At 42.1% G+C, this 27332-nt stretch overlaps 1 protein-coding gene and 1 pseudogene across 6 annotated transcripts in view; one reads left to right on the top strand and one right to left on the bottom strand.

Moving 5' to 3' along the window:
• Positions 1-27332, bottom strand: part of BBS9 (Bardet-Biedl syndrome 9) — a 420670-nt gene that overhangs the window by 221082 nt on the left and 172256 nt on the right. For 4 of the 6 annotated variants that reach the window (XR_009551114.1, XM_060195812.1, XM_060195814.1 and 1 more), the window contains 5 exons: positions 27191-27267; positions 19689-19742; positions 11806-11908; positions 6132-6236; positions 3833-3847 (listed from right to left, as the gene is read on the bottom strand). Coding sequence is in view for 5 of the 6 variants with exons in the window: in XM_060195812.1 (XP_060051795.1) it covers positions 3833-3847; positions 6132-6236; positions 11806-11908; positions 19689-19742; positions 27191-27267 (354 nt within the window). In the remaining variant the exon portion in view is untranslated. The remainder of the gene's footprint in view (positions 1-3832; positions 3848-6131; positions 6237-11805; positions 11909-19688; positions 19743-27190; positions 27268-27332) is intronic. The other 2 variants (XM_060195813.1, XM_060195815.1) reach the window with 1 other exon arrangement.
• LOC132540105 (small nucleolar RNA U13) lies at positions 10948-11044 on the top strand (annotated as a pseudogene).

Here is a 27332-nt window from a genome sequence, read left to right as displayed (position 1 = left end):
CCTTATAATTCAATTCAAAGTTCAATAAGGCCAGTTAAGAACAGTATCATACACTAAAGCAATGTCTGTGCTAAAATTTGTAGAAATCCATCGGAATTTCTTGCTTTTGCAGGAATTATAAACCTATTCCGTTGGACATTTGGAAAGCATTACTATGACAAATGATGATACGTGGACTTGATAAAATGATTATTGTGGCAATTTTTTAAATGATGGCAGTTATAAAAGTTTTACCACCAAAACTGATGACAGAGGACCTAGTGGGGGTTTTATTGTTATATGGAAAACTGGGAAATGTTATGCATGTACAAACTATTGCATTTACTGTTGAATGTAAAAACATTAATTGCCCAATAAGGAAATTAAAAAAAAAAAAAAAAAAGCTTTGCCATTGGCAGGGGTGAGTAGGGAAGGAGGAAATTCTTTAAATCAGTTTAAGGGAAATATATCTTTAAAAAGAAAGAAATATAATAATACCATTACTTTCCATTGATTCTTGTCAAATTAAAACCCAAGCACTTCAAACTATGCTGTCTGGTATTTAGACATGAATTGATCAGAGGCACAATCCAATATAGACTTACATTTTCTTAAAAAGTGTGAAATGTGTGTATTTGGCTACCAATTACTATATTTTAATTATATTTATTTATTGGATACAGATAGCCAGAAACGGTGAGGAGAAGAGGTGATAGACAGGGAGAGAGACAGAGAGACACCTGCAACACTACTTCACCAATAGCAAAGCTTTCTTCCTACAGGTGGGGACCAGGGGCTCAAACTGGGGTCCTTCCACATTGTAACATGTGCGCTCAACCAGGAGCAACAGCATGTGGCTAACAGTAAATGGTAATTTACTATTCAAGCTATGAGTGCATTGAAGAAGCCAGAGCCAGAGTCGTGCAGCTGTCAGTGAGCTTGTCTACTGCGATCTGTGATTCTGTGTGTTTAAAGACTCAAAGACTATTCAAAATAGCTAGCAGGTTAGCTTGCAATTTAGATGGAAGAGCCTAATTTGCCAGTCATTAACACCATCTTCAAGAGCTGGCGACAATCTCTGTATATGGTTCACGCAACTTTCTGAGAGAAAAGAAAAATGAAATTATTTGGAATACTCAATACTGCCCTATACCGCCAACAAACTGACTTTATTCTGTAATTTTTTGACAAATATAATCAGCTCTGACTCAGAAAATTTTTCTTCCTAGGCTGCTAATGGCAATCACAACTTCTATGGGACAGATCGTCACAAAATTACTTAATGCTTCGAAAATTCCCATCAAAACCATTCATTCCTGGTGGAACCATTTACCCAGGGAGATAACTCTAATTACATCTGCCACACCCAAGAGCCCAGTATCACTCACAAGAGGGAAGCCCAAATATGCTTTAAAAAAAAATGGGGAAAAAAAAAGGAAGCAGAACATAAATATCAGAGTAGAATAACTCCAACTACATATTACAACACATCTATAGAATACCTTTAGATCTCTGTCCAGGGCCTGCTAGAGTCGTTTCAGATTGGAAATAAGGAGACCCAAAGCAGTAGCAATGTCTGCAATGAGTGCGAGCTTCCTGATCCTTTCCTGTAATGCCTGGCTCTGTACTGTGCTCCTACTGCCGTCATGTTCTACACTGCCCATGTCATGTAACTTTACTGAGAAGTGATGGAGACCCACTCTTATGGGACAGCATACAAAACCTCATTTGCTTCTCTTTTCCCACATGTCAAAGCAGGACTGCTTATCTGCACTACAGCTGCACAGATCAGGCCAATAAAACAGATCAGCCTTTGAAATTCAAAGCATTATGTATAAGTTCTAAATGCCAACAAATTATTCTCACATCTCAGAGGGATGGCTGAATATTTGAACTCTACTCCCTAAAACTTATTAAAATTTTTAAATCTATCCTAAGAGATTATCAAAGCCAGGTATGTATTAAAAAAATTAAAGTTTTTTTGTACATTGCAATCTTTAATAGGGTAGGCTGAATTTGCAGTAAATGGTAATACATTTTTTCAATAATAACCTTTACTTATTTTTTAAAAATCAAACCAAAATATAAGAATGATTAAAAGGTGTTATATAAGACAGTATAGAATCTTATCAGTTGTATAAATAGTATCACTAAAAATGGCTACTTTTCAGTACTCTAAGTGTTATCTGCCACGCAAAACTTTGTTATTCAGCTAAATATTTGCTCCCATTAAAACGTCTCTAATATGAATATATTTTCATCCCCTAAGTATTAACTACTATGCAACTCAAGTTGTTGCCATCACCAAAACTGTGTAAGTATATTGCCACTATTTTTTAAGTGTTATACTTACTTAGTATTGTTAGCTGAAATTTATTTCTTTAATATTCAATAATGATAAACCCCCAAAGGGAGCTGGGCGGAGATGCACCTGACTGAGCACACACATTAACAGACGTGAGGACCGGAGTTCCAGCTCCCGCTTCCCACCTGCAGAAGGGATGCTTCACTGTCAGTTAAGTAGGTCTGCAGGTGTCTCTCTTTCTCTCTCCATATCTAACTCCATCTGTCTTCTCAATTTCTATCTATCCTATAATAATACCAATAAATTTTGAAAAGAATGAAGACTTTAAGACATTATTATAAAAGAAAGAACAATTACAAACTAAGGAAAAATAAAGTAGTAGATATGGTTAGAATGTTTCTTATGGACACTGATACTATATAATCAAAGATCAAGAGTCGATTCCTGCTCTCAAAGAGCTGAAAATCTACTAGAGGAACCCAAAGGAACAGACTTAATCAAATTCATATTATGATAAGTATTAGAGCACTCATAAAGGAATTGGGGAAAACAAAATGTGTAACAACCAACACTAACACAAACAAGTTTGGGAAGTCAGTGCCTAGATGATAATCGCACAAAAAGTCTAAACAAGACAAGGAATAAACCCACAGAAGTTAAGACATCATGATCAGCAAGTGAAAGTGAATGGTAGATCTGGATCACATCAAGAACAGACAATTTGGAATTCAGTGGCAGGTGTCGGGTTGCTTTGCGGGGGAGAGAGACCAGGAACTCATGGTGGAGTGGGAACGCAAATCTTTATTCTTGCACACGCCCCAGAGTTGACGCCCCAGAGTTGGCACCCCAGAGTTGGCTGTGGGCACAGCGGTTTAGGCCATGTGGAGCTAGCAAAATGACCACCTCCCGCTATACACACCAACCCTTCTCAGGGTCAGGATGCGGAAGAGAAAGACAACAAAACCGGAACAGCAGTGGGATTTATAGGGTAAAGACAGAAGTGCCGAGTCGGGAATGGGATTGGCTAGGAAAGGGGGTGGAGAGAGGCAAAAGGCATGCTGGGAAGGTGGAAGCATCCTTAGCAACTGGTGCGATGGTTTTAACTGAATTAGGAATGCCCTGAGGGGATAACGTGGTGGGGGATCTTTCAGGCAAAACAGTGATTATGTAAGCAGAGCAGGGGGGCTGGCTTTAAGGCCCAACAGACAAGCACTTTCGTTCCTTCCTTTTTCTTCACTTAGATAAAAATAACACATGATACAGGTTAATCACCAAGGTAACAAAGAAATAAGTAGTCATAGACAATGTTTAAATAAAATCATGAAGCTTCATTCTGAAACAAATAATAAAGAATGACAAGTCTCTATGAAAGGAAGCATCTTCTCCTCTGTCCGTAGCAAGACCAAGACATAGAGGCAACATAAAAAGGAGTATCAAGTGAAAATAGCAGTTCATAAAAAGAATTTTTCATAATATAGCACCAAGCAAATACATTGACCAAATTTCAGTTCTGACATCCATTTTGTTCTGAGTTATTTTTGCACATACCTTCAGGATTTCGATCTATCCATCAAAGACAATGCAAAAAAGGCGTAAGGAAGAAAGAATGGAACAAATTATCTGTGACAGTTACAATATAAATTTAACATATAAAATTTTATATTGAGGTTATCAATGTTCTCACAGGTGACGTAAACAACCCTCCAATAAATATGTCAGTTCATAATGAAATGCATACACAATTAAACATATCTATCAATATATTTGCACTTTCATTCTCAGAAGTCTATATGAGAGTGAAATTTTTCTGTAAATGTAATAATAAAGAACTAAATAAATATGATCTAGGCAAACAACAAGCCAGAATCAATATGTAAACATCAAGCGCATCAAAATGCATTACTGAGAAAAAATTCAGAGGATAAACCTAACACATAGTATTTTTATCTACAGTTAGTTTTATAATTTCATCCAATAGATACTACAATGGGATAATATCTATTTTTAGTTAAAATGGATTTTAATATAATTTAAAGCTAAGTAACTCACAAAGCAGAAGAAACATAATTTTGAAAACACAAAGAAGTTATAAATCACTGACTGATTATTCTATTAAACTCTTACCATAAAGAATTAACCACACAAGAGGGCTGGCCAGCGACACACCTAACTGAGCACACGCATTACCGTGACAAGGAGCTGGGCTCAAGGCCCGCCTGCAGGGGGAAGCTTCATGCGCAGTAATACAGGTCTGCAGGTGTCTATCTTCCCCTTCCCTCTCAATTTCTCTGTCTTATCAAAATTTAAAAGAAAGGGAAAAAATGAAATAAAATAGCAACCAAGAGAGGTGGTTTTGTAGAGCCAGCACTGAGCCCCAACAACAAGATTAGTAGGAGAGAGAGAGAGAGAGACAGAGAGACAGAGAGACAGAGATGAAAGAATTTACTACACAGGAAGTGGGGGGGGAACCTTTAAAACTGAACCAAATTAGGTTAAAATTTACAATAACTCATTTCCAACTGGACCAAAATACCTTCAAAAAACTATTTGAGTCTTATTAAAGATATTATGGGCTATAAATTTAACAGAATACTACTCAGCTATTTAAAAGATAGTACTGTATCTTTGGGGATAAAAATCTATGGAACTAGAAATGATCATGCTAGGTAAAATAAGAGGTGAAACACAACTAATAGATGGTTTCACAAATTTGAGTAGCATAGATAACTTTTCAAAGGAACTTGCAAAAAAAGAAGGGGAAAAGAAAAAAAGGTTAGCAAACTGGCTGTTAGACTGTGAAAACCATGGTGATATTCGAGGAAAGGGTGGGGATGGATGGACAGACAGAGGAACACAGAAACATCGGTAATGAGTGAAATGAAGTCTGTGTGTGTGTGTGTGTGTGTGTGTGTCTGTGCGTGTGTCTGTGTGTGTATTGCCTGTGTATGTGTTGTCTGTGTGTGTGTGTTGTCTGTGTGTGTGTGTTGTCTGTGTGTGTGTGTGTGTATTGTCTGTGTGTGTGTTGTCTGTGTGTGTGTATTATCTGTGTGTGTGTTGTCTGTGTGTGTGTGTTGTCTGTGTGTGTGTGATATGAGAGAAATTGTACTTCTGAAAACATTATGCTTTATATAAAACAGTATTAACTCATAACCATACTAATTTTTAAAAAAGTAAAAATAAATGAGAAGAGATCATTTGACAATTATTGACAATCAAATCTAAACCTTCCACAAATGCTTTAAAACATGAAAGATACTAAAGAGCTTGGTGTATTGCACCAAAGGAAAAAGACTCTGGGGTAGGGGTGAGGGGGTTTAGGTCCTAGAACATGATGGCAGAGGAGGACCTAGTGGGGGTTGAATTGTCATGTGGAAAACTGGGAAATGTTACACATGTGCAAACTGTCCACTGTAAACCATTAATCCCCCAATAAAGACTTTTTTTAAAAGATACTAAAGAAATAACGTTTAAAAATCTCAATGGTGCCTTACTGTCAGAGTAATTAATAACAATCTTTTCCAGTAATTCAGAGTATTCTTTCCCCGTTAGTTGAACTCAATGAAACCTGGCTAAGTACTATTCTTCAAGTGAGATAAAAATATATCATATTTGCTAATATTTGAAAAGGCAGAATCAAACACTTTTGCAGAAATTAGTTATATAAATATCACTTAGCACTCATAAGAAAAATATAACTTTTAACAAGTAAATAGAAGAGTTTTTATTCTCTAATATTTCAAATGCACTCTCTCATCTTACAAAAATAGTGAAGCATTCAACTATTGAATAAATCCAATACCTTAAGAAGTGATTAAGTTTATAAGTTCATGAAAAACAGTGTGTTTACCTGTAGGGCTGATGTAAGAAACCACAGCGTTTCCTTCCAATTCAGGTGGCGTGTGGCTTCCTTTTAGATAAACAGAACAAGACACTGTCCTAGTCATCTCTGGTGCTATAACAATGTAAAATTAGTCAGTCAAATATTTTCAACAATGATTATAAACAATAGCAAAAACTAAGCATATCCTATATAGCAGCCACTGTTTTCAATATGTAAGCATTGCAACAAGCCTGTAAGGTAGACAGTAATATTGTCCCTGTTTGGTTTTGTGTTTGCTCTGTGAATAAAAGAACAGGTTACAGAGAAATCAAGAAGCCTGCCAGGCAGCACAGTTAATACAGAGCTGGTCACTGACCCCAGAACAAAAGTACCTAACTTTCTTTCTCATTGCGTTTTAATGTTTATTTATTATTTACTTCTTATTGGAAAGACACAGAGAGATAGGGGAGAGAGAAACACCTGCGTCCCTGCTTCACCACTCCTGACGCTTTACCCCTGCAGGCAGGATCCCAGGCTTGAACTTGGGTCCTGTACACTGCAATATATGCACTTAAGCAGGCACACCACCGCTTGGTCCCCCTGACATTCCTTCTCACTGCTGCTAGTAACACAGATGAGTGGGCAGCAGAAACAAAGAACAGGATACACAAAATGCTGAAAGAACGTGGGTAGAGAACTAAGGGCTAACACACAGACTGTAAGGGGAAAGAGAAGTGGTGAGGGTTTGTACAATGGGGTTTACAGTCAACAATATTTATACCCCTTTCCCATATTTGGAAGCTACTCTCTTCCCTGATCCAGCTTCTGGCCCTTTTTCCAGCCATGACATTATCTTCCCAGACAATAACTAGGATCCACCTGCGTATCAGATTTCAGGCTCAGGGAAAAAACAAACAAAACTAGTATAGCCACAGGCCCTTTGGAATATAACTAAAATATGCCTACTAGCTATCTACAGAATGGAGCCCGCCCCCCCCCCCAACTCTTCATCTGCACTATTCCAGCCTTTAGGTTCATGATTAGTCAACGACTTGTTTGGCTTTGTATGTTAACTCTCTTTTCAGCCCCCAGGTCCCAGGTGCTACCATGATGCCAACCTGACTTCCCTGGACAGACAACCCCACCAATATGTCCTGGAGCTCCACCTCCCCAGAGCCCTGCCCTACTAGGGAAAGAGAGAGGCAGGCTGGGAGTATGGATCGACCAGTCAATGCCCATGTTCAGCAAGGAAGCAATTACAGAAGCCAGACCTTCCACCTTCTGCATCCACAATGACCTTGGGTCCATACTCCCAGAGGGATAGAGAATAGGAAAGCTATCAGGGGAGGGGAAGGGATAAGGAGTTCTGGTGGTGGGAATTGTGTGGAGTTGTACCCCTCTTATCCTATGGTTTTGTCAGTGTTTCCTTTCTATAAATAAATAATAAAGTAAATAAATAAATAAAAACTGGTAATTAGCAGATTGTGCATATCATTGCCTACAGTGCCGTATTAGACACCTGTCCATCTTAGAAAATCAAAAGTGGTTTGTAACTGCAACAAGAAATAATCGTAGGACCACAGAAAGGGGGCAAATACGCGTAACTCTAGACAGTTACAGAGCGGACAGTCAACCTGTATCTGTGGCCTCGGAAGGCCCGCGGCAGTTTCCAGTAGAGGGCGTGGGGCACAGAACTCTGCAGATGGGAACTGTGTTGAACTGCACCCCTTTGATTATTATTTCTTTAATATTTATTTATTTTCCCTTTTGTTGTCCTTGTTTTTTATTATTATTGTTGTTATTAATGTTGTTGTTGTTCGATAGGACAGAGAGAAATGGAGAGAAGAGGGGAAGACAGAGAGGGGGAGAGAAAGACAGACACCTGCAGACCTGCTTCACCGCCTGTGAAGTGACTCCCCTGCAGGTGGGAAGCCGGGGGCTCGAACCGGGATCCTTACGCCGGTCCCTGAGCTTTGCGCCACATGCGCTTAACCCGCTGCGCCACTGCCTGACTCCCGAACTGCATCCCTTTTATCTCATAATTTTGTAAATCAATATTAAATCATTCATAAAAAAGAATGATAAGGCTTTTATTTCATGAATATTAGCATCAAGAGTGATACCAAGGAAAAAAACACAAACAAACCACTAATTCAGAAGTCATTTTAACATGACAACTTAGATTTGAGCGGTAGAGGATGAGAGACTATATGAGAAGAAACATGACAAAGTTGTTTATGGTATGGACATTAGCACAAATGTCTTCTATAATCCTTTTTATCTGGTTTTTTTTTAGATAATATTGGTTTCAGAAACTATATATGTCGGGGAGTCGGGCGTTAGTGCAGCAGATTAAGCACATGTGGCACAAAGCACAAGGACCAGAGTAAGGATCCTGGTTCGAACCCCCCGGCTCCCCACCGGCAGGGGAGTCGCTTCACAAGTGGTGAAGCAGGTCTGCAGGTGTCTGTCTTTCTCTCCCCCTCTCTGTCTTCCCTTCCTCTCTCCATTTCTCTCTGTCCTATCCAACGACAATGACATCAATAATAATCACTACAACAATAAAACAAGGGCAACAAAATGGGAATAAATATTTTTAAAAGACTATATATGTCATAGATGTCTAATGTCACACCTCTTCAAAATATGGTATCCCATCAAAATATTCCTATCAGTCCACCAAGGTGTCTATTTAATCCCCTCCAGACTTGCAACCTCGCGCCCGCCTGGTGTCCTTGGGTAACCTCAGCTCTGCAGTCTGAGCTGAAAGTTCTGTTTCCAGTTGACTTTGCTCCCTGATTTTTTTTTTTTTTGTATACACTACATGAATGCAATCATTCAGTACTTATCTTTTGAATCTACCTCTAGTATGCTTTTCAGGGAAAATTTAAAGGCAATGAATTCCTTCAACTGTACATATGTCTGAAAAAGCTCAGTACCATTCAGTCAAACCTGAGTAATAACCTAGCTGGGTAGAGAATTCTTTATTAGGGAACATTTCCATTTAAGTTTTTGAATATGTTATGCCAATTCTTTCTGGCTTCTAGAGTTCCCATGGGGGGAAATCAACTGATAGGTTTATGGGGACTCCATCATAGGTGACTTTTTACTTTCCTCTTATTGCTTACACAATTCCCCCTTTATTCTTGTCATTGCAATTTGAGTTATAATGTATGTTGGTGTGTATCTGTGTAGGTTCATTTCATTTTGAATTTGTTCGCGCTTTCTATATCTGAGTGTCTATCTCTCTGCTTAATACTCAGCTACTTTTTCTTCAGATCTGTACTATTTCCTTTTCTCTTTTCTCCTTCAGGCATCCTGTGGAGCAGATTTTGTTCCTCTTGATGCTCCTAAAACTCGTACATTACTTTTATTTGTCTTAGTTATTTTTTCATTTTTACCTGCTCATCTGCTTCAGTGTCGAGACCGACACATTTGTGTATCCACCACTGCTGGGCTAACTTTTTTATTACTGCTCTTTCAGAGAGCGATCACAGCATGGGCGCCATGATGCCCCATTGTGGGCTTCAGCACTGGAGCGTCACGCCTGGTAAATGCACACTTCACGAGGTGAGCCACCCCTCAGCCTTAACGCAGCTCTGAAAGCTCCCTTTCCCATCCCTCAAGCTCGCCACTTTTGCCTTTGGCTTCTGTCTTTCCACTAGCACGTTTCCTCTACTAGATGCTTTAGTTCAGCTACCTTGTTCCTTTTAAAATTTTTATTTATTACTGGATAGAGACAGAGAGAGATTAAGAGAAGGGGAGAGAGGGAGAAAGACAGCGAGATAACCTGTAGCCCTGCTCCGCCACTCATGAAGCTTCCCCCCTGCAGGCGGGAACCAGGGGATTGAACCTGGGTCCTTGTGCACTGTAGTCTGCTTGCTGAACCAGGTGCGACACTGCCTGGCCCTCCCAGCTATTTTAATCCTTAGCTGTATAGTTTCTACTAGGACCATTCTTGTGCTTTCTCATACACTTTCTCTGGATCTACTGGCTTTGTTCCACTGAGCTTCTCATTTCAGTGAACAATCCTTGGAACCATTGCTTTGAAGCACTTTTCAGGCAACTTAAATGGCTCTGGTTGAATGTGGGATTTTCTCTAGGAAAATTTTCTGGGATTTTCTCCAGGAGTCCTAACCCAGGAGTTAGGGCAGTTTTCTCTGTCTGAATTTTATGCTTGGTTCTCTGGGCCAGAGCTCTGCACCTGAGTAGGACTGAGCAGAAAGCAGAGGTTCACGATCGCAGTATCTGGTAGACACCATACATCAAGGTTGACTGTTCCTGGGGACCTGTCAGGCTCAGAGTTACAAATGCTCAGCAGCCTCACGGTCGCTATGATTAGGAAAGCTGGTGTCACAGTTTCATTGTGGTATACTCTTCTCTTTTGTCATTTTCTGAACAGTTTCTAGTATTTCATCTATTTATTTGTTGGGTGGAGACAGAGATAAATCAAGAGGGAAAAGAGAGATTAAAAAAGAGAGAGAGAGAGAGAGAGAGAGAGAGACTTGTAGCACTGCTACACTACTCATGAAACTTCGCCCTACAGGCTGGAACTTCGGGCTTGAACCCGGGCCCTGGCACACTATAACAAGCACTCAACCAGGACTGCCACCACCTGGCCCACAGTTTATTCACTCCAGTGTTGATGGGGAAACATCAGGTAGGCTGAGGGCCAACATGAGAGCAAGTCTATCTGATGGTTGTGCTTTATGAGGTTTACAATGTGCATGTAGATTGCACGGATGATTCGCCTGATAACAAGCAGGTGGGGTTGCCTAACTACATCCGAGTATGTTTGTCTGCGAGGAGTTACAAGTCTTGATCAACATCTCTCAAACCCCTGAACTTTCTGCAGTTGATAAGCATGCTGGCTGAGTTTCACACAGTTGAATGAGATATGCCACCCATAAACCAAGTGAGTGCGCATTACACAACTGATAGAAGGATGGTGATGTTTCCCCAGTCATCATCACATGGTGGGGCTTCTTTCTTAACGAGGGAGTTTCTCTGTGTCTTTACTTTACTCACTGGATGTGAAGTTTGTTTCTCTAGCTTTCAGATGTGTTTTCAACAGATGATTTCATTTCTTACTGTAGCTTCTCCCACTGCTAAAGGAGGTGTACAGAGAACCTCACAATTCTACCATCTTGGTCTGACCCCTCCATAGGTTCATTTTCTAATCAAAATGTCAAAACAAACTCTTCTAGAGAAATACTATAATCTCCTTTTTAAGATTAAATTAAAAAAAACTGAAACTATAAGTAATTATAAAAGTAGCTTGCCCAGAGTTACATATTGAAAGTGTGTAAAGCAAAGATTCAAATTTAGGCCTGACTCCAAAGTCAATATTCTTTAATCAAACAGTACTGATTCAATAAACAGGTCACTAAGGAAACACCAATAAAGAACACCTTACAAATTACAGTGTTTAAGTACAATTATACGTCCAACTAGTTAAGGAAAGCTTGGATTTCTGTAATTACTTCAATTCAATAGTCATTGACCACAATCATAGTTTCAGTAAGAGGCTAGTTTCACTGTTTAGACAATAAATATATCCATGAAATAAACACAGTGATTTAAAAGTTGTAATTTAGCAATATTAGCTTGTCAGAAAAGTCACGATGCATATTTCCAGTAGAAAGATGATATGATAGGACTTTCCCAACAACCCAATACATCAAGTGAAAACAAAACTTACCAGTAAATTCTATGCTGAATTGATCACAAGTTAAAACTAACGGAGATTGAACATAAATTGATAATTTGACTTTTTGCAAGACCACTCGATTCTGCAGTATGACCTAATGAGAGAGAAACTGCTATTAATTGAAAACTACATTTTATCTAATTTTAAAGCTACTTGAAACATACTAGGAATTAAGAAACATCAGTTGAGAAAAACATAGTCTTCCATGGCTTAAAGCTTAATAAGTAGCAAACATAGTTGAATAAAAGTGCTCTATCAGTTAAAAACTGAACAAAAGTGTTGAACAGACTATTCACCAAAGAAGATACAAGTCCAGTCAGAAAGCAGATGTAAAAATACTCAATAAACTTACTCATTATAAAATGCAAATTAAAACCACAATGAGATAAAAACTACTTCAACTAAAATCTGATAATCAAAAGGACAGACAAAAAATAGGCATGAGCAAGAAAACCTGCAGCACTTATCTCTCACTTCTGGAAATGTAAAATGATTCAAGAAAACAGTCTGACATTTGCATAGGGAGCTGGGTGGTAGCGCCCTTGGTTGAGCGTATATGTTACAGTGCACAAGGACCCGGGTTCAAGCCCCCGGTCCCCACCTGTAGGGGGAAAGCTTCACAAGTGGTGAAGCAGAGCTGCAGGTGTCTCTCTGTCTCTCTCCCTAGCTATCCTCCCTTTCCTCTTGATTTCTGGATGTCTCTATCCAATACATAATGATTAAAAATTTTTTTAAAGTTTGACATTTTCTTTAAGACAGAAAGATACTGAAAATTTGCCATTCAACCTCACAGTTCTATAGCAAGGAACACAAAGCCTATGTACACCAAACACCTGTGGACTATACATAAAACAGCATTATTCACAGACCCCTTTGTGGGCCCTCATAAGACCTTGCCCTCAAATTGGATCAACAATGGTAGAAAATGTTCCATCCTCTGAAGGGAGGCAGGAAAACATACTCTGTGCTCCACCTGAGGAAGATGGGTCCTGATATTGGGGCAGCTTGGAATGTTCCTACTCATGACCAGAGAATGTGAGCTCAGATCTACAGGGATGCAGAGGTCACATAGGCTCCTAAGCTGAATATGGGCCCCAGATCATATCAAAGCGATGGGGTTTACAGTCAACAATATTAATACACCTTTCCCATATTTGGGAGCTACTCTCTTCCCAGATTCAGCTTTCTGGTCCTTTTTCCAGCCATGACATTATCTCCCCAGACAATAACTTGGATCCACCTGCATATCAGATTTCAGGCTCAGGGAAAAAAAAAAAAAGTATAGCCACAGGCCCCTTGGAATATAACTAAAATATGCCTACTGGCTGTCTACAGAATGGAGACACCCCCCACCCCAACTCTTCATCTGCACTATTCCAGCCTTTAGGTTCATGATTAGTCAATGACTTGTTTGGCTTTGTATATTAACTCTCTTTTCAGCCCCCAGGTCCCAGGTGCTACCATGATGCCAACCAGACTTCCCTGGACAGACAACCCCACCAATGTGTCCTGGAGCTCCGCTTCCCCAGAGCCCTTCTTCACTAGGGAAAGAGAGAGGTAGGCTGGGAGTATGGATCGACCTGTCAATGCCCATGTTCAGCGGGGAAGCAATTACAGAAGCCAGACCTTCCACCTTCTGCATCCCACAATGACCCTGGGTCCACACTCCCAGAGGGATAAAGAACAGGGAAGCTGTCGGGACCAGGCAGTGGCTCACCTGGTTAAGCGCACACACTACAGTGCTCAAGGACACCTGCAGGGGGGAAAGCTTCATGAGTGGTGAATCAGGGCTGCAGTTGTCTCTCTGTCTCTCTCTATCTCTACCTCCCCTTCCCCTCAATTTCTATCTGATAAAAAATAAATAAAGTTAAAAAAAAAAGAACAGGAAAGCTATCAGGGGAGGGGATGGGATATGGAGTTCTGGTGGTGGGAACCGTGTGGAGTTGTACCCCTCTTATCCTATGGTTTTGTCAGTGTTTCCTTTTTATAAATAAATAATAATAAAAGAAACCAGAGCTAAGCAGTACTCTGGTATAATCATAATAATAATAAACGTATTTAAAAAATAGCATTATTCATTAATAGTCAAAATATAAACAGTTCAAATGCCAACAAATAAATGAAATATGAAATATCCACACAGTGAAATAGTACACAGTAATAAAAAGAATGAAGTATTGGCACGCTTAACATGGAATATTAACTGCAAAGTTAAAATAATCAGAAATTGGAAACATACTGAATGAAAGAAACAAACATATACTGTAAGACTACATCCACGGGAAAAGTCTCAAACAGGCAAATATACAGAGGGGAAAACTGGCTGATGCTTGCTTACAGATGGAGGTGAAGTGGAGAGCTGAGGAGGAAAAAGAGGTAAGGAAACAAAACGCAGGGGCTGGGGCTGGGCAGGGGTGCAGCTGGCTGATTCAAAGCCAAGAAATCTGGGGTAGTGTTTTGTAAAGGGAATGGGACAAAAAAAGATTCTTCATGGGTCACCACGTTAAACAGTATCAGAGTTTAAAGAAAAGCTTAAAGGTAGTTTTCCATAGGTTGTGTTCTTTCTTTGAAGCTTGAGTCCCAGCCTTATTTTTTTCTCCCACTTATGGGATTTCACCACTCTGAGCCTATATTTTCATATACACACACAAAGAGAGGGAGAGGAGAAGAGAGGGGAGGGGAGGGGAGAGGGGAGGGGAGGGGAAGGAAGAGGAGGTGAGGGGGAGAGGGAAGGGGAAGGGAGGGGGGAGGGGAGAGGGAAGGGGAAGGGAGAGAGAAGGGGAGGGGAGAGGGAAGGGGAGGGGAGGGGAGGGGGGAGGGAAGGAGAGGGGAGAGAGAAGGCGAGGGGAGAGGGAAGGGGAGGGGAGGGGAGAGGGACGTGTAGGGGGGAGGGAAGGGGAGGGGAGAGGGAAGGGGAGGGGAGGGAAGGGGAGAGGGACGTGTAGGGGGGAGGGAAGGGGAGGGGAGAGGGAAGGGGAGGGGAGAGGGAAGGGGAGAGGAGAGGGAAGGGGAGAGGGGAGAGGAAAGGGGAGAGGGGAGAGGGAGAGGGAGGGGAGGGAAGGAGAGAGTAGGGGAGAGGGAAGGGGAGGGGAGAGGGAAGGGGAGGGGAGAGGGAAGGGGAGGGGAGGGGAGAGAGGGAAGGGGAGGGGAGAGGGAAGGGGAGGGGAGAGGGGAGAGGGAAGGGGAGAGGAGAGGGAAGGGGAGGGGAGAGGGGAGAGGGAAGGGGAGAGGAGAGGGAAGGGGAGAGTGGAGAGGAAAGGGGAGAGGGGAGGGGGAGAGGGGGAGAGGGAAGGGGAGGGGAGAGGGAAGGGGAGAGGAGAGGGAAGGGGAGGGGAGAGGGGAGAGGAAAGGGGAGAGGGGAGGGGGAGAGGGAAGGGGAGGGGAGGGAAGGGGAGAGGGAAGGGGAGGGGAGAGGGAAGGGGAGGGGAGAAGGGAGAGGGAAGGGGAGGGGAGAGGGGAGAAGGGAGAGGGAAGGGGAGGGGAGGGGAGAGGGGAGAGGAGGGGAGGGGAGGAGAGGAGGAGGGGAAGGGAGGAGGGGGAGGGGAGGGGAGGGGAGAGGGGCGGGGCGGGGCGGGGCGGGGCGGGGCGGGGCGAGGAGGCCAGAACACCTAAACTTCCCGCAGTAGAGTGGGAGCCAAGATCACAAGGTCAAAGCTCGGCCACAGGCGTGTCGGACAGGCACACATGCAGATGAGATCTCTTGCAGGCCCGCCGCAGCACTCGTGGAGAGTTCTATTCAGGTGAAACTGTCCACAGACACACTATGGATTGAAAAGCCACCTGCCCCGGTGGTGTGAGTACTAACCAAGTGAGTCCCAATCTCCAGGGTAAACCTGAGTACCAGGACTTACTCAGCACCCCAGGGGCTTCCCATGCACAACTGAGTTGGGACGCACTACGGTGTACCGCACCCTTGCTATTCATCACACAATAATCTGAGACAGACATAGTTCATATAACTCTCAGAGAACAGAATAGCAGTCACCAGCAGCATTCTGCACGCATGGAAAAATGTTAATCAACTACTACATTATCTCATTTGCTCTTCATGTGTAAGATAAGTCCTATTACAACAAACTATTTTATTAGAGAAAACTGACTCAGAGAGACAAAAGATAATTTGCCCAAGGCCAATGGATTATAAGTGGAAGAACCATGATTTGACTTGTCTGCCAAAACCCAAGGCAGACTTCACTCAGCTGTGGTCAAATCTCAAAATAAGTCTGTAAATGAAAACTGCAGACCCACTTAGTGGTTCACAAATGAGTTTCAGGGGCCAAGAAACAGCTCACCTGGTAAAGTACATCCCTTACCATGCTCAAAGACCCAGGTTCAAACCCTGGCAGCATTCAAGAGTATCAGTAACAACGCCAGGGGAAACTCTACAGACAGGTAGAGGGGTGCTATGACCCTCTCTCACCGTCAGTCCATCTGCCCCAATCTCTATCTGAAACAGAAAGAATGGAAAAGCCATCCCAGCAGTGGAATCATGCTCGTGCAAGACCTTAGTGCCAGAAAGAATCAGAGACAACAAAGTTACACACACACACACGCACACGCGCACACATGCACACACACACGCACGCACACACACACGCACGCACACACACACGCACACGCACACGCACAAACACGCACACACATGCACACACATGCACGCACACACGTGCGCACACACGCACGCGCGCACACACACATGCACACACGCACGCACACACACGCGCACACATGCATGCACACACGCGCACACACATGCACATACGCACGCACACACACGCGCGCACACACGCATACACGCACACGTGCACACACACAGTGTTTAAGAAGCGGAGGAGACTCATGGATACTGAATGGAGACACACTCCTTGAATGCATAAAACCTTCACTACAGCCCCAGAAACTCATCTGACAGAGAAATCTCAGCCTCTCTTTTCTTCCTTAAATAAACAAGTAGATAAAGAAATATTGCTTAAAAATGGTTTCAGGGGGCCGGATGGAGGTGCACCTGGTTGAGTGTAAATGTTACAGTGCCAAGGACCGGGGTTGGAGACCCCCCCACCCCAGTTGTAGGGGAAGCTTTGCGAGCGTGAAGCATGGCTGGAGGCGTCTCTCTGTCTCTCTCCCTCTATCACTCTCTTCCCTCTCGACTTCCGGCTGTCTCCAGCCAATAAATAAAGGTAGTAAAAACAAATTTAAAAAAATAGTTTCAGAGAAACAAAATTAGATCCCCACGACCACAGAATCAAAAGAACTAAAAACTGACCAGCAGAATCTCAGAAGAGCCCAGCTTCAAAAGTGAAAACTAGAAAATCCTAAAAGTGGCACTAAGCCATTTGTAAAAGAGTAGACGCTCTAACTCTTCCCGTCATAACACTGCGCCCTGAGACAAAAAAGAAAAGAAAAGCATCCTTTTATACTGCCTCAAGAGGAGGCTGCGTTCGACTTCCGTGTGTGGTAGCGATGTCTCCCATACACAGGTGAACTGCTCCCCAACAATGGGCTAGGAGCTTTCAAATGTGGATCAAGGATATGTGTGACCAAAATAACTACAGTAACAAAGAAGAATTGTGTTTGTGCCCAAAAAGGAAGAAAAAAAAAACAGACTTGGCTGGATCATAAATCTCATATTTTACAAAAATAATTACTGAATATTAAGGGGAAAATATAAAATGTGAATATGAGAATTTTGCATGCTACTTTCTACTTCAAACAAAATGAAATGTGATCCTCGGGTAACATGATGTGACTTTTTTTTATCCTAGATACATAAATGTGACTCCACAGGCCAGGTCTGAACAACCACTGTGCACTAGCTGTCTGGAGTAGGTGGCCACACATCATGCACACATGCTTAAGGTAGCCACATCTTCATTCACTTGGAACAGATGGAAAATTTTTCTCAATTAACAGGATTTATTATGATGGAAACTTGCATGGTTATATATCTTGGCTGCTGTTATAATAAAAGGCTATACGGAGAAATGTATGGCAGAAATTGGTATAAATAATGTCTGACAGAATCAGGAAGCCATGGTGTCTGCTGGGTGAGCCCATCTTGGTCTGTGCATTCTTCATGTGTTGTATTGTCTGACATACCCTTCTAAAGCCGATACAGACAACAACTGTGACACAGTCATTCTCCAGTGTAGTCAGTTCCACCAGTAAACGAGAAGTGTCCAGCAGGGCCATGTATCCTTTTAAGGTGGTTATTTCATAGGAAAGACAAAAACGCACGGGAGGGAAGGTGTGGTTATTCACAGCAATAATTAGGAGTTGGAGGGGGAAAAACAGCTTGAGCAATGTTAATGTTATTTGATTTTAGTATAAGATTTCTTTTTTACGATTTATAATGTGATACTGAATGATTATATCTACGTGTCTGAACAATATCAGTGACAGTTACTAAAGAGGTTTTCCACCCGAAAGAAAGGAAGGAAGGAAGGAAGGAAGGAAGAAAGAAAGCAAGCAAGCTAGCTATAGATCATTCTTGGAACACTATGGGCTTCCCCCACGCTTCTTTCTGACGTGTTTGATTTCTTGCCACCACTGCTTTTCCAGACTCAAAAGTATTACTGAGATAGAGCCTTAGATTGAACGGAGGGAGGGAGAATGGAGAAAGACCACCCTTGTTTCCAGTGGCAAAAATCCAAAAAAATTCGCTTACAACTGTTACAGGGTCGGGCTCCCTCCATTCAACAGCTACCATAGATCCCCACACGTGGACGACCCGCCGGGTGCAGTGTAAAAGAACACTGTTGGTAAAGCCTGGTGCCCTGTCAAACTCCTCCAAAGACAGAAACCAATAATCTAAAAAAAAATACAAAGCCTCATCCAAGTTTTCACTGAATGAATCGCCAAGATCCACAGATTTCCCTCGCTCCAAAGTCTGGGCAGTGATAAGTATTTTCAGCTTAATAATGTGCTGACTGATTACTGCACTTTAGTCTAAATGCCTTGTGAGGGGTTTAGTACTAAAACTTGAGTTCTACTTCTAAAATACTACAATGACAAGCCTCAGAAATCTGAAACAAAACCACATCCTCCTCATTTTTAAGACTATCAATGTGTCACTCCACTACTTTGTGGCTTAATCATTTAGTATTTTCTTGCTGTAAATATATTCAATGAAAACTAATGTTAGGGGATGGAGCAGTGCTGGAGCCCACTGTTATATACCTTACCATAAGCAAGCAACTGGGTTCAGGCCCCTGATCCCCCACCTGCAGGGAGGAAGCTTCACGAGCAGTGAAGCAGTGCTCTCTCTCTCCCCCTCACTATCACTCCTCCCCTCTGAATTTTATTCTGTCCTATCAAACAGAAGAAAGGAAAATCGACCTCTGGGAGTGGAGGATTCATCCTGCAAGCACTGAGCCCCAGCAACAACTCTGGAGGCAATGATAAAAAAAATTAAAAGTTATGGCTAATATTATGACAGGTATCAATAGGTTACTGGGAATTTTTTTTCAAGCACACACATAATATTCATGTGTAAAAGAAAATCACTAGCTCATGTTTCTAAAAAAAAAAAAAAAAAAAAAACATACTTACATAATGCTACAATTCCATTAGAATAGTTACCACATTAATCTTTCTTGAACATAGACACTGGTTCAAAATACCATCTCTGTAATTAATGCTTGCAATAAGTAATAACCATTATTTATATCATATAGATGTTGATATGAACAGAATTACCAGTTTCACATATCAGTAACAATAAAATTTATCTACCTACTAGCCAAGGCTAAGGCAAGATTTTTAAACTTCAAAACACTAGTTCTACATTTCATGATTTACTTAGGACAACACTGTATACCTATGATGAAATATGAAATAGTATTTGCACATTACAATCTAGAAACATGGTACAATACCTTCACCGTGATTGAAGGGACATGGTCAGTTCCTATTTCAACACCGGCAGCTTGCTGTAGACAGAGAATGTAAGAGAGGAAAGCAGAGATTGGTCTCAGTATTATACAGCAACGTGTGAATACAATTAGAAAAACAGAGACTTCTCATCACCAAAATAGGCAACCCACTAGAAAGGATTTACCACTCCGATGACAGACTACGAGTCGATGAGGTTTTCTGGATCCCCTCATCTGGAAAGTCATAAGCTAATGCTGAAAAAAAAAATCCCATAGGGGGCCGGGCAGTAATGTAGCAGGTTAAGCACACATGGTGCTAAGTGAGGCCCCGTTCGAGCCCCGGCTCCCACCTGCAGGGGGGTCGCTTCATAAGCGGTGAAGCAGGTCTGCAGGTGTCTGTCTTTCCATCTTCCCCATCTCTCTCAATTTCTCTCTGCCCTATCCAACAACAACAATGATGACAACAACAATAACAAGAAGGGCCACAAAATGGAAAATATGGCTGCCAGGAGCAGTGGATTCATAGTGTAGGCACTGAGCCATAGCGATAAGCCTGGAGGCAAAAAAAGAAAGAAAGAAAGAAAGAAAGAAAGAAAGAAAGAAAGAAAGAAAGAAAGAAAGAAAGAAAGAAAGAAAGAATCTCTAGTCCTGTCACTATTTAGTCCCTATCAATAGTAATACAGCATGGGGGTGGTAGATTTAATATCTCAAGTCCCCCAACTGCCTAGACCGCAGTCCTAAGCACAAATACTAGTTTTAGCTAATATTTATCTTAGATTTGCAAAATGCTCAAACTCTGATAAGGGGATTAATTGTTTATGGGTCTCTAACAAATGTGAAAATATAGCTCTGCAAACACCTAAATCAACTATACCTTTAGCCTAGACATGTCAAGACTTTTTAACCTGTAAGTATTTAAAATACAAAGAGGTTCAGATACCACTGGAAGCATTCAAATCATAGTGAAGTCAAGTATACTCATATAGATACTAACCCCCCCAACTAACCTGGCTATAATAATTAATTATTGATATTTTAATTCTCTCTAATACTATAAGAAACTCCTTGCATTCTCTTTAAGACCCACATTTCTCCTAGTCCTGGGACCTCTGGGACATGCTCATACTTCTTGAAACTCCTTCTCTGATTCCTTACAGCCATACCAACTTTGTCAACTTCAACCAAATTGCTACTGGTGCTGCCACCCTGCATTATGCTGTTACTAAAATCTTTCTGTGGACTATATATAACCAGAGATACCAGCCTGAGGAGTCAACCTCACAACTCTCCATATCTGGTGAGACCTTTCCTACCACATGGGACTGCCTACATCCATGTTAGATGGCACGTCATTTAACTAAGTAACAGATTCCAGATGAGGCTAGGTTTGCTGTACTGGATGCAATGCAGGTGTACACATATCCAGATGAGGCTAGGTTTGCTGTACTGGATGCAATGCAGGTGTACACATATCCAGATGAGGCTAGGTTTGCTGTACTGGATGCAATGCAGGTGTACACATATCCAGATGAGGCTAGGTTTGCTGTACTGGATGCAGGTGTACACATATCCAGATGAGGCTAGGTTTGCTGTACTGGATGCAATGCAGGTGTACACATATCCAGATGAGGCTAGGTTTGCTGTACTGGATGCAATGCAGGTGTACACATATCCAGATGAGGCTAGGTTTACTGTACTGGATGCAGGTGTACACATATCCAGATGAGGCTAGGTTTACTGTACTGGATGCAGGTGTACACATATCCAGATGAGGCTAGGTTTACTGTACTGGATGCAGGTGTACACATATCCAGATGAGGCTAGGTTTGCTGTACTGGATGTAATGCAGGTGTACACATATCCAGATGAGGCTAGGTTTACTGTACTGGATGCAATGCAGGTGTACACATATCCAGATGAGGCTAGGTTTACTGTACTGGATGCAGGTGTACACATATCCAGATGAGGCTAGGTTTACCGTACTGGATGCAGGTGTACACATATCCAGATGAGGCTAGGTTTGCTGTACTGGATGCAGGTGTACACATATCCATAGCCAAGGTGCAATCATAAAAGTCAAAGTGCTTAGTAATAGTTGAAGTGCCTAAAGATGGCATCATAAATTCTATGATTGATTGGATTTAGACCAAATTAGCAGGACAGCCTAGCAGAAAGGCACAAAGAAGACAGATCCCCAAAACCTAACTCTGGTTGGGCTCAACAAATGACACTCAACACCTAAACAACCGAGAGAAAATCTAGGATAATCAGATAAAGAAGGGACTACAAATGTTGGATAAGGGCAAGAAACTGGCCCACTTAATAATGGCCTGTTTGGTCAATGCCACACCACCTAGCCATCTGGGGCCCTAATTAGGGAATCCTTGGACTCGCATACACATATGATGGGCCTAGACCTCTGTCCCTCTCTCCACCACCACTGGTCACTTCCATAAGGAACAGCGTCTTGTGGGCCCTCTCAGGACCCTGTGCTCACCATAAAGCAATAGACAGTAGGCATAGCCCCAGTCTCTGAAGGGAGGCTGGGGGTATCCTGACCTGCCACTTGAAAAAAACTGGTCCTGAAATGAGTGCAGCCTGCAATGTTATTCAGATGTGACCATGAGCTGTGAGCTCAGACCAATAGGGACTTGGAGGCTCTAGTGAGACATAGATATGCCCTGGGTCATGTGAATGGAGGTAAAAAGTTAATTTTAGCCACAGAATTTTATCTCCAGAACTGGACCTACTCCCTGCCCTAATCCGACTTTCTATCCCTTATTCTCTACTGTGACGCCATTCTCTCAGGCAATGTTCTTATCCAACTTCAGACCAGCTACCAAACTCAAGCAAAATTACCATAGTGTTTTTTTTATTTTTTATATTTATGTTTTTATTTCCCCTTTTGTTGCCCTTGTTGTTTTTTATTGTTGTAGTTATTTTTGTTGTTATTGATGTCGTTGTTGTTAGATAGGACAGAGAGAAATGGAGAGAGGAGGGGGAAGACAGAGAGGGGGAGAGAAAGACAGACACCTGCAGACCTGCTTCACCGCCTGTGAAGCGACTCCCCTGCAGGTGGGGAGCCGAGGGCTCAAACCGGGGTCCTTCCACTGGTTCATGGCCCCAGGAACATGCCTAAAATGGTTCTCCTAGCTTTCTTCTACCCTAAAGTCCCTAATCTCATCTGCTCTGATCCTACTCGGTGGTTCCTGTTCATTAACCAACTTGTGTCAACGTAGGTCATGCCACCTTCCAGATAGATGCTACCATGACTCCACCCCAACTCCTCTGGGCAGATGACCTCACGAACATGTCCTGAACCCTCACATCTCCAGAGCTCTGGTCCATAGGGAAAGATAGAAACAGGCTGGGGGTATGGATGCTGTAGCAGAGTTGTGACATCTCTACTATCCCCTCTCTCTCTTTATCTCCCTCTGTTACAAAAGAAAGAAAAAGGGGGGAGGAATGGAGGGAGTAAGGGAGGGACTGGTGGCAAAGGACAACTCAGTGGTGTCCTATATGCAAGAGGCCTGAGTTCATCCCTAGTCTGTTTTCCCCTTTCTTTTCTTCTTCCTCTCTCTTTCTTTCTCTCTACCTTTCTACCTTTCTTTGCTTTCTCCCCTTCTTTCCAGTGGAGCACTATTTAGCTCTGGCTTATGGTTGAGCCTGGAATTGAAGATGAAACTCTGGAGTCTCAAACATAAAAGTCTTTTTGCATAACAATTATGCTACCTCCTAACCCCTGGCTCTGCATTAAAAGTAACTAATCTGTGTGTGCAGACATGATGGACCTCTCTAACAGATCCCTTTCTCCATTGTCACTGGTCATCTCCATCAGGGACAACATAGTGGACTTCATTGCCCCTATAAGGATCAACAACTGTAGGAAGAGCACCACTCTCCAAAGGGAAGTTGAGCCAACACAGTCTACCACTCAAGGAAGATGGGTCCTGAAATTAGTGCAGCCTAGAATGTTCCTAGCCAGACCTTCCACCTCCTGCACCCCATAATGATCCTGGGCCCATGCTCCTAGAGGGATAAAGAATAGGGAAGGGGGGTCGGGTGGTAGCCCAGTGAGTTGAGCACACATGGCACCAAGTGCAAGGGCCGGCGTAAGGATTCCAGTTCGAGGCCCCGGCTCCCTGCCTGCAGGGGAGTCACTTCACAAGCGGTGAAGCAGGTCTGCAGGTATCGATCTGTCTTTCTCTCCCCATATGTCTTTCCCTCCTCTCTCGATTTCTCTCTGTATATCCAACAACGATGACATCAATAACAACAACAATAATAACAACAATAATGATTAAAAAAAAAAAAAGAATAAGGTAGCTTTCAAGGGAGGAAATGGGATAGGGAGTTCTGGTGGTGGGACCTGTGTGGAGTTGTGCCCCTCTTATCCTATGGTGTCAATATTTCCATTTGATAAATAAATAAATAAATAAATAAAAACATGTGTGTGGATGGAGCCTGGGATTCTCACGCATGAGAATATGTGTTACATTGATCATATATGTGTTACATCCATCGTATGTGTTACATTGATACTCTGGTTCTCGTTCACCCCTCCCTTTATCAATAACTAATTAATAACTAAATATTTTTTAAATGTGTGCATACAGGAGAATTAACATCAAGGAGGTTTTTTTCTTTTTTTTGACATCAGGGGCTGGGGCTCAGTGCCTGCTCTACAAATCCACTTCTCCTGGAGGCCATTTTTGTCACCCTTGTTATTGGACAGGACAGAGAGCAATCGAGAAAGGAGGGGAAGATAGACAGGGGGAAGAGAAAGACAGACACCTGCAGACCTGCTTCACCCTGTAGGTGGGGAGCTGGGGGCTCTAAACAGGATCCTTGAAGCGGTCCTTGTGCTTCACGTCATGTGCGCTTAAACCGCTCGCTGCCGCCTGGTCCCCAAGCATCAAGGAGTTTTATCCTTCAGTGCGTTGGGCTCAAGGACTCTTATTCTAACAGTCTATGACTGTTACCAAATGATGTGCGTTTCTCTGAAAGGCAACTACTGGATGGTTTCACTCACATGTGCAACCTCAAGAACTGTAAAGTCAACAACAACAACAAAAAGTAGCCAAACTATGGCCTAGACTTTGTCACAACTATGGTGGGGAGAGGGGCACAGAAGTGTAGTAGGTGTGGAGAGAAACTATACCCCTGTAATCTTAAGATTAAACCATTATTAAATTACTAATAAAAATCAATTTAAAAAAGAAAAAAGGGAAATAAGGAAAATGAAGCTTGAAAAGAGATATTTTGTTGACAGAAAACAACATCCCAGGTTACCAATAGGAAAATACATATATTACAGGCTAGTGCTACTACGTAAGGTCTTTTTCTTACCAAGATAAAAAGCTAAAGGGTAGAAAGAAAATTCCTCATTCCAAATAGCCTATGGCTAAAAGAACTTAAGAAAAGTAATATTCATGGCCCACAGGAAATAAAGGCTCATTTCCAAGGCAAGAAAATGTATGTACCTTTTTGTCAGCTAACTAAGCAGAAATGTTCCACTCGGAGTACACCCTTCAGGTAGACTCAGAAATAGTGTGTGCTGAATGTGCAATGCTTAAAGCAGTGCCTCTTCACCACATGCGCTTAACCTGCTGGGCTGCCACCCAACTCCCAAGAAACAACAGTGCCTCTACCAAATACCTCAGCTTGGTGAATGTTTCCTCATACACAGTTCTGTTTCTTAAGTGCACCTGGTGTACTATACTATAGCAACGCTAATATGATTTTTTAATCACAAGTTAGGTTGGCTGCTTATATGAAATTAATCCTTGAAAAATGACAAACTACTTACTTTTGTGCATGTACATTCTCCGGTATCTAACAACAGTAGTGTCTTGGACAAAATTAAATAACATAAACTCTATGTATTACAAAACTAATGGATTCAATCACTTGTCTAAAGTGGCCAGCTTTCAGTACAAACACAGGTCAACTATAGTGGATGTTTCCCAGACTGCAGGCAATGAGATGTCATCAGGAATAATCTAGGAGGTGCTCACAAAAGGCCAAACAAGCAAATGAGGTAACATAAGCAAGGACTTCCCCTCTCTCATTCTGCTTGCTTCTCAGCCTCACTCATTCACAGGACACTCCACAGCCACTAGATGTGATCGGTACTAAGGACATGGCATGGAGAAAGAAAAGTAGTTGAAGGTGATGATCAAAATGATGACAAAAATGGTGCTGGAAGAACAAAAATGGGATTTTATCTAAACGATGAAGGCTAGTTAGCATGAAAATAAAAACCTAACGAAGTCGATTCCAGAACTACTCCTACCACACAGATATAAAATCTGAGACTAAGAAACCAAGTAGTAGGGAACGGGCAGTAGCGCACCAGGTTAAGCGCACATGGAGCAAAGCATAAGGACCGGCATAAGGATCCCGGTTTGAGCCGCCAGCTCCCCACCTGCAGGGGAGTCGCTTCACAGGCGGTGAAGTAGGTCTGCAGGTGTCTGTCTTTCTCTCCCCCTCTCTGTCTTCCCTTCATCTCTCCATTTCTCTCTGTCCTATCCAACAACGACATCAATAACAACAATAATAGCCAGAACGACAATAAAACAAGGGCAACAAAAGGGGAAAAAAGTAGCCTCCAGGAGCAGTGGATTAGTAGTGCAGGCACTGAGCCCCAGCAATAACCCTGGAGGCAAAAAACAGACAGACAGATAGATGATAGATAGGTAGATTGATAGACAGACAGATAAAAAAAGGAAATGCTGGGAGTCGGGCGGTAGCACAGCGGGTTAAGCGCAAGGACCTGTGTAAGGATCCGGCTTTGAGCCCCCGTCTCTCCACCTGAAGGAGCGTTGCTTCACAGGCGGTGAAGCAGGTCTGCAGGTGTCTGTCTTTCTCTCCCCCGCTCTGTCTTCCCCTCCTTCCTACATTTCTCTCTGTACTATTTAACAATGACGACATCAGTAACAACAATAATAATTATAACACTGAAAAACAACAAGGGCAACAGAAGGGAAAATAAATTTTAAAAAAGAAACTAATTGCCTTATCCTGGGTCACAGAGATGGCATAGCAGAGGGTAATAATTACAGGATCAACTATCTCCTCTTAAACTATCTCCATCACCATAATGTACTAAAGATTGTAAATGATCAAAGCTACAGCAGTCATAAAAATTATTTGACTGAATCATCAACAAGAATCAGCATTAATAGGATTATCTCAAGGCTCAGCTATTGAGAAAGATTTTTTTAAGGGAGATTCAAAATAAGAGCAAACACTCCTTTACTATCACTTTTCTAGCTTTCCAGCTCTTTTTTTTTTTTTTACTAACTGGAAATCCTGCCTAATGACTAACTGCACAAAGGGGCTAGAATTTTTTTTTTTTTTCTAGAAAACAATAAAGACCGAAATGCACTATCCTCCCAGCAGTTCCTAGCAGGAGACACAAAATGTGAATCGACTCATTTCAAACCTACTGCACGATCACCCACCACTGTCTTCAGCCCAGAACAATCTCAATGCACACTTACAGACACTGAATCCAAGTAAGGCGAAACTGCAGCAGAGACTTTCAAGTCGTCTTCCCTCTCAGTGACAGGCCAAATCCCTATAATTTTAAAAGAAAAAAACAATGATAATTCTAAGGTACAATCTGCTGCATGTCACCTTCTT

This window comes from Erinaceus europaeus, chromosome 8 (assembly GCF_950295315.1).
Source record: "Erinaceus europaeus chromosome 8, mEriEur2.1, whole genome shotgun sequence".
NCBI lineage: Eukaryota > Metazoa > Chordata > Mammalia > Eulipotyphla > Erinaceidae > Erinaceus > Erinaceus europaeus.
The sequence above is the reverse complement of the archived record's forward strand: the minus strand, read 5'-3'. Positions and strand labels throughout refer to the sequence as shown.